Source organism: Pistacia vera, unplaced genomic scaffold (assembly GCF_008641045.1).
Source record: "Pistacia vera cultivar Batoury unplaced genomic scaffold, PisVer_v2 Contig691, whole genome shotgun sequence".
Classification (NCBI taxonomy): Eukaryota; Viridiplantae; Streptophyta; class Magnoliopsida; order Sapindales; family Anacardiaceae; genus Pistacia; species Pistacia vera.
Genome location: NW_022196547.1, coordinates 755,863 through 767,340, shown reverse-complemented (window position 1 = coordinate 767,340; position 11,478 = coordinate 755,863). Strand labels below are relative to the sequence as shown.

The 11,478-nt window shown below is 36.1% G+C and overlaps 3 protein-coding genes across 6 annotated transcripts; all 3 read right to left on the bottom strand.

The window, feature by feature from the left end:
• Positions 1 to 1,199: 1,199 nt before the first annotated feature.
• LOC116113841 (UPF0496 protein At3g19330-like) lies at positions 1,200 to 3,052 on the bottom strand. Its single transcript, XM_031400004.1, has 2 exons — positions 2,921 to 3,052; positions 1,200 to 2,497 (listed from the first exon to the last, which is right to left on the bottom strand). The coding sequence occupies exons 1-2, from the start codon at positions 3,006 to 3,008 to the stop codon at positions 1,422 to 1,424; spliced, it is 1,164 nt and encodes a 387-aa protein (XP_031255864.1). The 5' UTR covers positions 3,009 to 3,052; the 3' UTR covers positions 1,200 to 1,421.
• Positions 2,941 to 6,156, bottom strand: LOC116113839 (UPF0496 protein At3g19330-like). Of its 3 annotated transcripts, XR_004125473.1 has the most exons (4): positions 5,792 to 6,156; positions 3,931 to 5,010; positions 3,570 to 3,764; positions 2,941 to 3,054 (listed from the first exon to the last, which is right to left on the bottom strand). XR_004125473.1 is itself a non-coding variant. In XM_031400003.1 (3 exons), the coding sequence occupies exons 2-3, from the start codon at positions 4,904 to 4,906 to the stop codon at positions 3,648 to 3,650; spliced, it is 1,092 nt and encodes a 363-aa protein (XP_031255863.1). In that variant the 5' UTR covers positions 4,907 to 5,105; positions 5,792 to 5,922; the 3' UTR covers positions 3,183 to 3,647. The 3 variants fall into 3 exon arrangements, 2 of the variants coding, with proteins under 2 accessions (XP_031255863.1, XP_031255862.1); XM_031400003.1 differs by lacking the exon at positions 2,941 to 3,054 and having other exon boundaries at positions 3,183 to 3,764; positions 3,932 to 5,105; positions 5,792 to 5,922; XM_031400002.1 differs by lacking the exon at positions 2,941 to 3,054 and having other exon boundaries at positions 3,184 to 3,764; positions 5,792 to 6,155.
• A 652-nt stretch (positions 6,157 to 6,808) lies between these two features.
• Positions 6,809 to 11,086, bottom strand: LOC116113795 (probable leucine-rich repeat receptor-like protein kinase At5g49770). 2 transcript variants are annotated; one of them, XM_031399956.1, is made up of 8 exons: positions 10,295 to 11,086; positions 9,614 to 9,831; positions 9,310 to 9,518; positions 8,328 to 8,454; positions 7,962 to 8,033; positions 7,536 to 7,722; positions 7,311 to 7,443; positions 6,809 to 7,160 (listed from the first exon to the last, which is right to left on the bottom strand). In XM_031399956.1, the coding sequence occupies exons 2-8, from the start codon at positions 9,762 to 9,764 to the stop codon at positions 6,897 to 6,899; spliced, it is 1,143 nt and encodes a 380-aa protein (XP_031255816.1). In that variant the 5' UTR covers positions 9,765 to 9,831; positions 10,295 to 11,086; the 3' UTR covers positions 6,809 to 6,896. The 2 variants fall into 2 exon arrangements, with proteins under 2 accessions (XP_031255816.1, XP_031255817.1); XM_031399957.1 differs by having other exon boundaries at positions 9,310 to 9,515.
• Between the last annotated feature and the right edge of the window lie 392 nt (positions 11,087 to 11,478).

Here is an 11,478-nt window from a genome sequence, read left to right as displayed (position 1 = left end):
GGGAACTGGGAATTTTCTTAAAGATTTGTAATTTTTGCTATTTATTAATTTATGCTCTTGTCTTGACAATAAACATTAAGGCACAATATATATATATAATTTATTTAAAAATATATATTTGTAATAAATTCATATTTTTAATTATCTTAAGTTATATGTTTTATAAAGGGTAGAAGTCAAATCTCTGTTACAACAAATCTGCTCATTAAATGTGAAGTTAACAATTAGATAAACCCTCTAATGATCGCTTAAAATTAAGGGTTAAGTAAACTCTCAAATGATCACTTTTAATCGAAGAGAATCGAACTCAAGACTTCTTCAGTAATACATCAAAAATCCTTATCGTCCCATCCGGTTAATTATTATGAAAATTAATCGATGAATTTGATGTATGGATTAGTATAATTCATCTTGTAAGAGGTTGTCAATTTTGAGATTTATGGCTGAAAGGCGTTAGACAAAGAAAAAAGGTGAGACATGGACGTGGGAGATGTGATAACACTCTCTATAAAAAGAGCTTTTTAATATTAAATTACAAAAAAAAAAAAAAAGAATTTTAGTATAAGAAATGATTAAGTCAATAACATGAAAGAATTTTAATATAAGAAATTTTTAATTCAATAATAATAATATAAGAAATTATAACTGCAAAATATGAATAAAACCCTAACATTATGTATGTGTGTTCAAACGGAATCTGTTTGCATTCTTATATGCAGATTGGGTAAAGAGATTATGTTAGAATCAAGAAGAGTGACATCAATTTGGAGTAGAAGAATTGTGGGAATACGCCAGATCTGTAGATGATAATAATTACATGTAAGCAGAGAAACATTCTCAGAATTCCGAAATACTGGGCAGGGCGGTGAAGCTGACAGACAGTTTAGCAAGAAAGTGTTAGAATATAGTTCAACAACCAGTTTTCCTCAAATTGATTATGTTGTTGTTGGAACAAGTACACCCGCAGAAATGGAGTACCACCCTGTCCACAATGATCATAAAAGGACAAATAACAGAATTGAATAGTTTCTGTTTAGTTACCTTGGGAAGTTTGAATATTTTTCTAGGACTAAGTTTAAAAAGCAAATAATCTATCAGAAGCTTTCATTCGAAGACGAAAGAAATTCATCACTAGTGGGTCCTTTTATATAATGAAATTTATGACATAAACAGTGACACATAATGCTCGAGATAAAAAATTATCAAACAAATGGATAATCATTCAATTCCAAAGTTAATAAATCAGCTTCTTATACAAAGAAAATTGACTAAATTGGGATGGGAAAAACAAGGATAGTAGAAGAATGAGCCAGGTATTGCTGCTTGAAGATCCAGGCAGGGGAGCATGTTGAAATGTCAAACATACTTAGAATAGAAAGATATGTATGTAAATATGATTGAGGAAAAGTCTCTAAAATTGGTTAGGAACTAGAAATTCGTTGAAAATGGATCTCCTGGAGAAGCAAAGACCTCGCCCAATTGACAGTCTTAAAGCACAAGCATATATGTTCCTTGAGATCCATGAGCTGGTGTGCAAAATTGAGCTTGTTCTTTCTTAACCGTTTCACCACTTCTTCAATGGAATACTTGTCTCCATCCCTTTCCAATCCTAGTCTTACAAGTCGTTTGTCTCCCTCAATGGCAGAGTACAATCGATCAACCAGGCGCTGAAGAGTGTCCAGATATTTGTTTATAACATATGTACCCCTCCTAGCAGCTTCAAGTTGTGCCAATTGGGCAAGCTCTTTTTTAGTGAGACCACGAGGAAAATAAGCAGTACATAAGAGAGCAGCAACAATGGCAACAAACGCATGAGCAGCAACAGCCACAGCAGCTATCATAACAGCCACAACTAAACCAATGATACAAATAGCGGAGCCAGTAGTAGCATGGTGAAGAAGACGAACTCTGGAGTGGGATTTTCGGAGATTGTGGTCAAGTTGTTGTTTCAACTCGGAAAAGCAATTGTTCATCTCCTGGAAGTTGTAAGAGTCAAACGGGTTCTTTACACAGTCACAATCAAACTGGACAAAGACTTCAAAAGCATTATTGCAGTGCGATTGAGAGACGGAGTGATGGTCAATGGGGAAAATATCAAGGAGCTCATGGAAAGGTGCATATAGAGATTGGGTACGATAGATGCTTTGAAGAAGGAGGAGACAAAGGTTGGCAGTGTCCTCAGTATGGTTGAAGGAGGTAGAAACAAGGTGCGTTACAGTATTAGGGCTTGCAATGCTAAGAGCCTCTTGTACACGTTTTCTGCTGGGCTGGAGGACTTGCGACAGAAGCTGTTGGTGTGGATCCTCATCTCCATTACCATTTATATCTTCAATCTGCAATTCAACTTGGTCGATGTTGTTGGGATCAAGAATGTGAATCTTGGACAGAACTTCATTGTAGGAAGTGGAGTGGACAATGAGGGAATATAACCTAGTTATGTAATTAGCGGGTGAGGGCTGAGTGCTCGTCCCAGGAGAACCTTCCATCAAACTCCCCGCTGCTCCCAAAAGAAATTCATCATTTTCTTTAGTCTAAAAGAATACAAGAAAACAAGCAAAGTAGCAACACAAAACCTAAAAAGACCCCACTATACTAATCAAACGAAATTTGCCAAAATCAAAAGGCAAACAGAAAACACCAAACCAATTTAACAAGAAGATGATAGAGCAACTAATGATTAGTGTTAAAAGGATGCCCCAATTCTTGAAGGTCTAAAATCAGCAGAAATAGCACAAATACTGATACAGAGTCATTATATAAACATGCGCAGCTACTAATAAGGCTCCATTTCGGTTGCCTAGCTTTACTAAACATACTATTCTCATCTACCCATCTCTAATTTCTTCAATAATTTGTCTATAGCATCTCAAATAAACATTTCGTTTCATAAATTTATACGAACACTTAGAAGAAGCTTTACCTTCGGAAACATTAAGGTTGATTGTTGCCGGTGAAGCTGTTGTTGATGACGTTGGTGAAGGTGATTTCGTAAACAGAAACTGTAGCATTTCGAGCTGCTGTAAGTGTCTTATCTTTTTCAGTTATGAGTTATCTGCCAAAAAGAACAAAGGAAGATATTATGGAATTGAAGAAGCTCTTTCTTTACTTGTGTAAGAAGAAGCTTATAAAAAACCGCGTTTTGTTTATACGGATAATTGGTTACAATAACGACACGTTCGTTTTACTTTCCTTCGGTGACGTGGCTCGTATTTTATTTTTTAAAATTTATAATATTAAAATAATTCATGTTGGTAAATAAGACCATTTTGCTTGCATCAACCAATTTTGTTATTTCAGGAAGAAATCAAAATTAGAATTGAAATAGTTTCTGGGTTTGTTAACTTGTTATTTTCAGAGGCATTTATGTTATTTGATATTGAAAACCTTGTCCTTGTGCAGTCAAAATGCCCAAATCCAGTGGCTTTTATTCAATATTTAGGAAGACGAAAGAAAGGCTTCCAAGATTATACAAATGGTGCATAATATTATGTCCATTAATATACCATGATTTGCATTGATCTAAATAATAATAGTATGGGTCCATTAATATACAAATAGTTAAACACCATATAATCCTTGAACAAAATCACCGCGCAGTATAAGTGCCACTATTATCAATGCAAATGGATATCCTCCAATTTCCACCATTACAAATCAGCTTTGTATGAGCACCAAACTTTTAACAAAATTTGGAGAGGAAATAAGCATGGTAGATATATAAACCAGGTTTTCTGGCTTGAACATCTTGGCACTTGCAACTTGATCTGTGTAAAAAGTGCAGAAAGCCCAATGTTAAAGATGCAAAAGGTCTATTTCTTTGTCAAGGTTAGGGGGCATGTTAAACTGGGTTAAGCAATGATACATATTGAGAATGGAAAAATAATTCTCAAGTATGACTAGAAAATATCACTATAATGGGTTAGGAACTACCAGTTTGGTGAAGATGGACCTCTCGGAGGAGCAATGACCTAGTCCTATTGACAGTGTTAAAACACAGGCAAATATGCTCCTCAAGATCCTTAAGCTGGTCTGCGAAATTCAGCTGGTTTTTTCTCAGCTGTTTCACTACCTCTTGAATGGAATGTTTGTCCTTACCTCTCTCCAATCCAAACCTTACCACCTCCCTGTCTCCCTCAACAGCAGTGTATAAGCGAAAAACAAGCCGGTCAATTGTGTCCAGATCATTGTTTAACACATATGTACCCTTCTTAGCAGCATCAAGTTGTGCAACATGGGCAAGCCCTTTTTTAGTAACACCACAGGGTAGGTAAGCAGTACAAAAGGGAAAAACCACAACAGCAAGAAGTGCATGAGTAGCAACAGCTGCAGCAGTTATAGTAACTGCCACAGCAGTACCAATGATACAAAGGGCAGTGCCTCTGATAGGATGGCGGAAAAGACGAACTCTTGACTGAGATTTTCGAAGATTATGGTCTAGTTCTTGCCTCAACTCAGAAAAGCAACGACGCATTTCTTGGAAGTTGTGGGCATCCGGGCAGGGAAATGGATTGTCAACACAGTCAAATTGGAGGAATACCTCAAAAGCCTTATCAAACAGTGATTGACTGGTGGAGTGATGGTCAACGGGGAAAATGTCAAGGAGCTCATGGAGAGGGCCATAGAGAACCCGGGCACGATAAATGCTTTGGTGGAGGAGAAGGCAGAGGTTAGTGGTGTTCTCACTATGATCGAAGTACGTTGAGACAAGGCGGGTAAGGGCATTAGGTCTCGCATGACGAAGGGCCTCTTCTACACATTCTCTGTTGGGTTGGAGAACATGTGACAAATCCAGTTGGTGAGGATCCTCATCTACACTTGCATCTTCTATCTGCACTTCGGCTTGATCTTGGTCATGGTTGTAATAGCTCCCATTTCTTGGGTCAAGAACGTGAATTTTAGACCACATTTCATTGTAGGAATTGGACTGGACAGTGAGGGAGTATTCCCAAGTAAGGTTAACAGCAGGTGAGGGTTGAGTGCTTGTTCCAGGTGAACCCTCTGTAGAATTCCCTGCAGTCCCCAAAGAGGAAATCGTCACTTTCTCAAAGTAAACTGAATTTCATTCATTCTCCACAAAGGCACAAACCATAGAAGCAGGATCGACCCTGTTACCAGCAAAGTAGCAACAGCTTTCTATTAAGCGGCTATTAACCTAAGAAAATAAGTTTGTTAACATCAAACAAGAAATAACTAACAACCCTCGGGGTTAGTGAAGTGTTCAGGCCCATGGTATGCTCCTGAAAGGTCACTGCTTCGTTCTGTCTGTTTTTTGCAGAAAGTCCTGAATTTCTTAAATTTGTAAGGTTGAGGTCGCTAATATTAAACAGAGGGAAAAACAATACTAGAAACTAATGTTACCGAAAAATTTATCAGTGACCTATTAGTGAAAACCAATGTCCCAATTCTTGCTAAGTGTAACATCTTCAGTAAAAGCAATATTCACCATACACTACACAGAATCATGCCTACCAAAACATAATGATATCTCCAGTCCAAACAAGCTTCATCAATATAATAGTAAAGAATTTACCCCTTCAACCTATTCCGACATAGCTGATTAGCAAAAAATCATAAGGGAAAAAACTATCAAACCAAACTCGTACTCACTTCTACTTCAGCATAGAAGACAAAATGGGGGACCAACAAATCCTCATATCCGTTACCCATCTCTAGTTACTTCATTAATTTAAGAGCTCAAAGTTTAAGTTCAAGTTCAAGATGATACGATGAACAAATTTTAATCACACATTTACACAAACAGATGACGTGCATACAAGAAGAAGATGATTACCTTGAGAAAGCGGAGGATAAGCATGAAGATTGAGCGTCGCCGGCGAAGTAGGTAACGAAGTGGTTGCTGATGATGACTTGTTGATAGATAGACACTGTAGCATAGCTGACCTGGTTACTTATAACTAATTTTGACAAAGTCAATGCAACCAGAAGCATAAGCTATAGACTTTATAAGTTTGTGTATCAAGAATCGTAAGAAAAATTAGTGGGTGGTTTTAGCTCAGCCTCAAGACGCCCCACCAGCCGCCAGATTCCAACAACGAGTTGAAACAATTCAATATCATCCTCAAGATTTCACGAAGTAACTTTAGTCTTCTTTAATTTTTCACAAACGTTTTAGTCCCTGTTAACTGTTAAGTGTTACTAATTTCGAAAGCATGCATAGAATGACATGACACAATCTTCATCGTCTATTAATATTAAGTTATAATTAATCAACGATTAGAATTATGTCACATCATTCGATACATACTTTTAATGCACTTTCTGTTGTTATACAATTTTCCTATTAATAATGTTATCGGGACCAAAATGTTTCTAACTGACAGGGACCTGAACGTTCCTAAAAAATTATACAGGAACACAGTTACTTGAACCAAACTTGTGGATTTGTAATTTGTTATTATCCCCTACAACTACGAGTGTCCATGAATAGGTTCGAATTTTGGAAAACCCACTTGACATCTGAAATGGTTTTATTGGGTACTGTCTTAGGAGCCGGATCTTCTACCACCCGGCCCATGAGCCCAAGGTCAAGTTGACCACCTTAAACAATTTTTTTTTTTTTTTTTTTTTTGTTTTAAATAAAGGAAGGTCAAAGAGACATCAAATTATTTGAAATCACACCAACTCCAAGCTTAACTTTTATATTAACAACAAATTTATGGTTTACAACCAGATTTTCATTACATTTATAATGGAAAAAATGAAGAAAATAATAATAATGCAGCTGTTCTTTATACACTTATCAAACAGCTGAACTTCTTCTCTCATGTTCCCCCCCCCCCCCAAAAAAAAAAAAAAATAAACAATTAAAAGAAAGGGACAAAAAAATGTATTTCACAAAAATCACGCTGAATATCTGGGAGGCAAACAAGTTCTGCTCATTTTGTAGCTCTAAATAACTGGCTTCCAAGGGTCACCGTTGGGGTTCCTTCCCCCATAACTGTTGTCAAGCTCATTTCTTTCTCCAGTGTCCGATCGAGTTCCATTACTACATAGCTCATCGAAGGTCGCCTCTCACTTGAAGGATCCAAGCATCGGACTATCAACTGTAGGAACTCTTCCATACCTTCTGTTGTGAAACTATTCCCCAATCTCTCGTCGATGATGCTTGAAATATTGCTAAAATCTTGACTGTTTTGCACCTTCATATGTGAACAACAAGAAAACAGTTTTAATCCAGAAAACCACTTGAATATCTTTGTGTTACTTAGCAAGTAATTTACTTGACAGATTGTATGGTCTGAAATGTATGCAGTGCATATTAACACTAAAATATGAAGTAGATCACATACCAATTCAACCAAATTCTTACTGGAATCTGAAGACAGCGAATCTGATGCTTCCCGCCCACTTACTAACTCCAAAAGGAAGACTCCAAAACTATACACATCGCTTTTTTCAGAAAATCTTCTGAATTCTTTCACCCTGCATAAGCAAACAGCAAATAAGTGTCAACTGATAAACCAAGTATCACTCTTAAAAGGTCAATCAAAACATGGGGAATCAAGGAGTAATACTCCGGGGCAAGGAATATCTCATCAGCTGTGACTTGTGATGATGGCCCAGCAACATCAGTTCTCCCAAGAAAATTTCGAACTCCAGCATCTGCAACCTTGGCTATGAAATTTTCATCTACAAGAACATTGGCTGTTTTAAAATCTTTATGTACCACACGGGGAATCAGGGAGTGAAGATGAGCCAGACCTACGCATAGAAAAGTTATATGAGGCTGGCTGAACCAGAGAGCAGAGCTTCAAGATGCCTCAGTTATAGCTACAAGGCATTTCACATTTAGAGGTGGAATTTTTTAATAATTCAAAGTCTCCAAGAAGCTTACAAAAGAATTTCTGGGACCAATATTGATGTTTGGATTGTTTATCATAAGAAAAGAAAAACTGATACCAGGAAAGCCTTAAATGCTCACTGATTTTGCAGAGGATCACCTTTAGCTGCCCCTAGAGCTATCGAAAGTCTATGCTTGAATTCTAGCTTCTGACGGGAAACTTGGCCAGCTCCTGAAAGAGGAAAGAAAGAAAAAATCAAGAAAAATTCAGGAATTAAGTACATCATGGACACATCATTTGAGTAAATGTTAACTTAGCAAAATCTTCACATATATCATCCGTTTTGCATAGATATCTTTGGAAAGCCAAGTTGACACATCTATTTATATTTAAAGAAAGATAAACTTGTGTGTGAGAAGTGTACACACACCAGAGACAAAAAAAAAAAATAGCAAAATATTTTCACTTGTTACCCTAGTACATGAAGCTCATAAAACAAAATTAGTGACTGGATTAGAGAGTTACCATACAAGTGAACGGAAACACTCCCATTAGGTACATACTCGTATATAAGAAACTGTAAATTATTTTCCTGACAGTAACCCAGAAGAGTCACAAGATTCCGATGATGAATAGATGAGAGGAAGTGTACCTGAGAGTAAAAGTCTGTCCTATTAGACCAAACAATGAAGAGTGCAGCACAAATATATGGTAGTAGATTACACAAGTAGGAAAAAATTATACAAAAATACAATCCAGGCACTTTTGACATATTAATAACAAGGGGAAAAGGACATGATTGCCGACAATATAAGAGAAGAAAAGGCTACAGAACTGAATATCAAGGGAGTCACCAACATTCTGAAGACTAATAACTGAGGTGGCACTTGTGCATAATTATTGTCATCAATCTGAAGCTAACAAAAGATCCTCAGAAAAATAATATAAAGAGAATAAAAAAAGACCTAAAGATTGCCAACAATATAAGAGAAGAAAAGGCTACAGGACTGGATATCAAAGGAGTCACCAACATTCTGACTACTAATAACTGAGATGACACTTCTTGTGCATAACTATAGTTATCAACCTGAAGCTAACAAAAGACCCTCATAAAAAATATATAAAGAGAATCAGAAAAGAACCATAACATGCTTTGTGATCCAGCAACTGCCAGCAAGGTACATCCATACCATAAGTAAAACAAGGAAGTGAATTACTGTTAGAATCAAGTATTTAAATTAAATAGTTATTACTAATTGTGTTGAGAAAGCAATATAATCTCTATCACACCTCACAGCAATTCCAATGCTTGAAAGTAACACTGAAACACTACCGAGTAGGTATAACCAAAGAAAAATGTCTACATGGCAGCATCCGATGTAAGACCATTATATGACTCTCCTTACCAATATCATAAGTTCACAAGCGATGAGTTTTTAGTTAACACTTCATTTATGAAGCATATTATACAGACAATTTGATCTTAGGCGAGGAAAGTGGTTATTACCTCATCAATGAACTCACGACTAGGTGCTCCAGGTCGCTTCTTTATGGCTACCAGCATCCCATCCTGTAGCAAACCCTTATATACCTCTCCAAATTTTCCTTCCCCAATCAGGTTTTTATCACTAAAATTTTTCGTTGCATGAGACAACTCTTCCATAGCAAAAGGCCTAACTTCTCGTACTGATAACTCAATCCCAACATTTCTACCTGCTGCAGATCATGCAACAAACCATATGAATAAATAATACCCCACACTGAACTTGTAGCTCTCAAAACCTTTGAAACACAGTAGACAGAAATGTTACCTTGAACAGATTGATCAGAAGACCCTGTTTCTGAATTTCTTGAAACACTTCGTTTATGATACAGGCAGAACCATATGAGAAAGATAACTATCCCCACCAAAGCCACAGCTCCTGCAGCACCTCCAATTATTGCCGCAAGAGTCGCTGACATTTGGTATGGGAACCACTCTAGGTATGAGGTAATCTATAACTAGGATTCAAAGTACTGTACATTGAACCTGAAACATAAAGAACCCCACCAGCTGATGAATCTTAATCTGTGAAGGAAAAGGAAAACAGAATAGGGAATGTGCATATTAAAATGAAGAGACGATCATTTTCAGAAAATTTCATGTCACAAGCAACGATTAACATCATAAAATACTTGGCACCCAAATAAATGTCTATTCTCTACAAATAGCTTTAGCATCATAAACAGCTGATTCCAAAAAGCAATTTACAACATAAAGTTCAAACCTTGTAGACGTAAAGCTGCCAAAACCATAACTAGTATGCTGAAGACATACATTAATTGAATCGTCACTAAACAGAAACGTTCAACATTTGAATCTTCTGACAAATGCTATTTAACTAGCCATTCATAAATGTCAAAAGCATCCAAGTCATAGCCCAATACAGTATTAGTATATAAAATTGAAATGCATATCAAGTATATGGGGATTGTCAGCTAAAGGTCCAAACCTGTATTCCCAGAGAAATTCTGCAGCCAGATCTCCAGAAACCTTAACTTCATTTGCCAATGACAAAGAAAATCAATCTCCCAATATGACTATCACCAAAACAAAGAATCCCACATTGAAAATAAAGAATCCCCTATCTCATGCAACCAAACCCAGAAATCCCAAACAATTAAAAAAAAAAAAAAAAAGTAAAATCAAATAATAAAGATTATTGACATAAAAAGAAATGAAAACCCAGTACTGATCACGACCAGACCAATAGTTTTGGCCAGGTCCAAATGATGCAAAAAAAAAAAAAAATGGAACAAAACACAATACAAAGACAGGTTCAGACAGCAACAACAAATGAATTAAGAATCCCCAGAAGCATCTCTCTATCTCCCTTGTACTTTCGAAAAAAAAAATTGAAAGTAAATAAATCCCTCTCTATTGTGTATCATCGTTGGATACAGACAATGCCGACAGAAAGCGACCTTGCGCCGACAACACAAACACAAATACACACACTCATACGCACTCTCTCTCTCACACACAAGCACAGAGTTTATTACTCTTCTGTACGGAACAATCCATCTCAAACCCACAAACAAAAAATGATTTTATATAAACTATACCAGTATTTAACACAAACCGCGCAAGAAACCCAATAAACGAATCAAAACCCAACAATTTATATGCTTTTGATGTTGGAAGACAAACCCCATGTACAAGACTGAGCAAGAATGTGAAGAATTCAAGATGATTATGAACAAGAAAGAAAGAAAAAGGTATATTTGTTTATAAAAAAAAAATAAATAAATAAAGAAAGATCAAATTTTTAATATGGTTTTTTGTGTGGGCTGTAAAGCAGTACAGTTTATATACTTGTCTGATACTGCAAGTTGAGTGAGAGAGAAAGAGAGATTTATATACAGGCCATCTTGGCTGTAAGCCTGTAACTGATATACATTTGATTCACACCAAAACTAAATAGATTTCGTTAACACCCTTCTCTATTTTTTATATTTAATATTTATCTTATAATATGATCAAATGATTGTTTTTCTTTTTCCTTTTTTATTGTTAACTTTCTTTATATTTCTATTGGATCTATATTTTATATCATTCTACAATATACTGTACTACTTGTTTTAATTATTTTTATTATACCATTAAAAATGAAATTAAATACCCACTTGATGCTTT

Bases quoted from the DNA above. Each gene is read 5' to 3' on its own strand.
- LOC116113841 (XM_031400004.1), bottom strand. From the start codon at position 3,008: ATGCTACAGTTTCTGTTTACGAAATCACCTTCACCAACGTCATCAACA. The intron at 2,498-2,920 runs GTAAAGCTTCTT...TTTTGGGAGCAG, and splicing joins CAACCTTAATGTTTCCGAAG to CGGGGAGTTTGATGGAAGGT.
- LOC116113795 (XM_031399956.1), bottom strand. From the start codon at position 9,764: ATGTCAGCGACTCTTGCGGCAATAATTGGAGGTGCTGCAGGAGCTGTG. The intron at 8,034-8,327 runs GTAACTCTCTAA...TTCCTCTTTCAG, and splicing joins TGTTTCCGTTCACTTGTATG to GAGCTGGCCAAGTTTCCCGT. The intron at 7,161-7,310 runs GTATGTGATCTA...TCACATATGAAG, and splicing joins GTAAGAATTTGGTTGAATTG to GTGCAAAACAGTCAAGATTT.
- LOC116113839 (XM_031400002.1), bottom strand. From the start codon at position 5,894: ATGCTACAGTGTCTATCTATCAACAAGTCATCATCAGCAACCACTTCG. The intron at 5,011-5,791 runs GTAATCATCTTC...TGGGGACTGCAG, and splicing joins TTATCCTCCGCTTTCTCAAG to GGAATTCTACAGAGGGTTCA. The intron at 3,765-3,930 runs GTAGTTCCTAAC...CTTTTTACACAG, and splicing joins GGTCCATCTTCACCAAACTG to ATCAAGTTGCAAGTGCCAAG.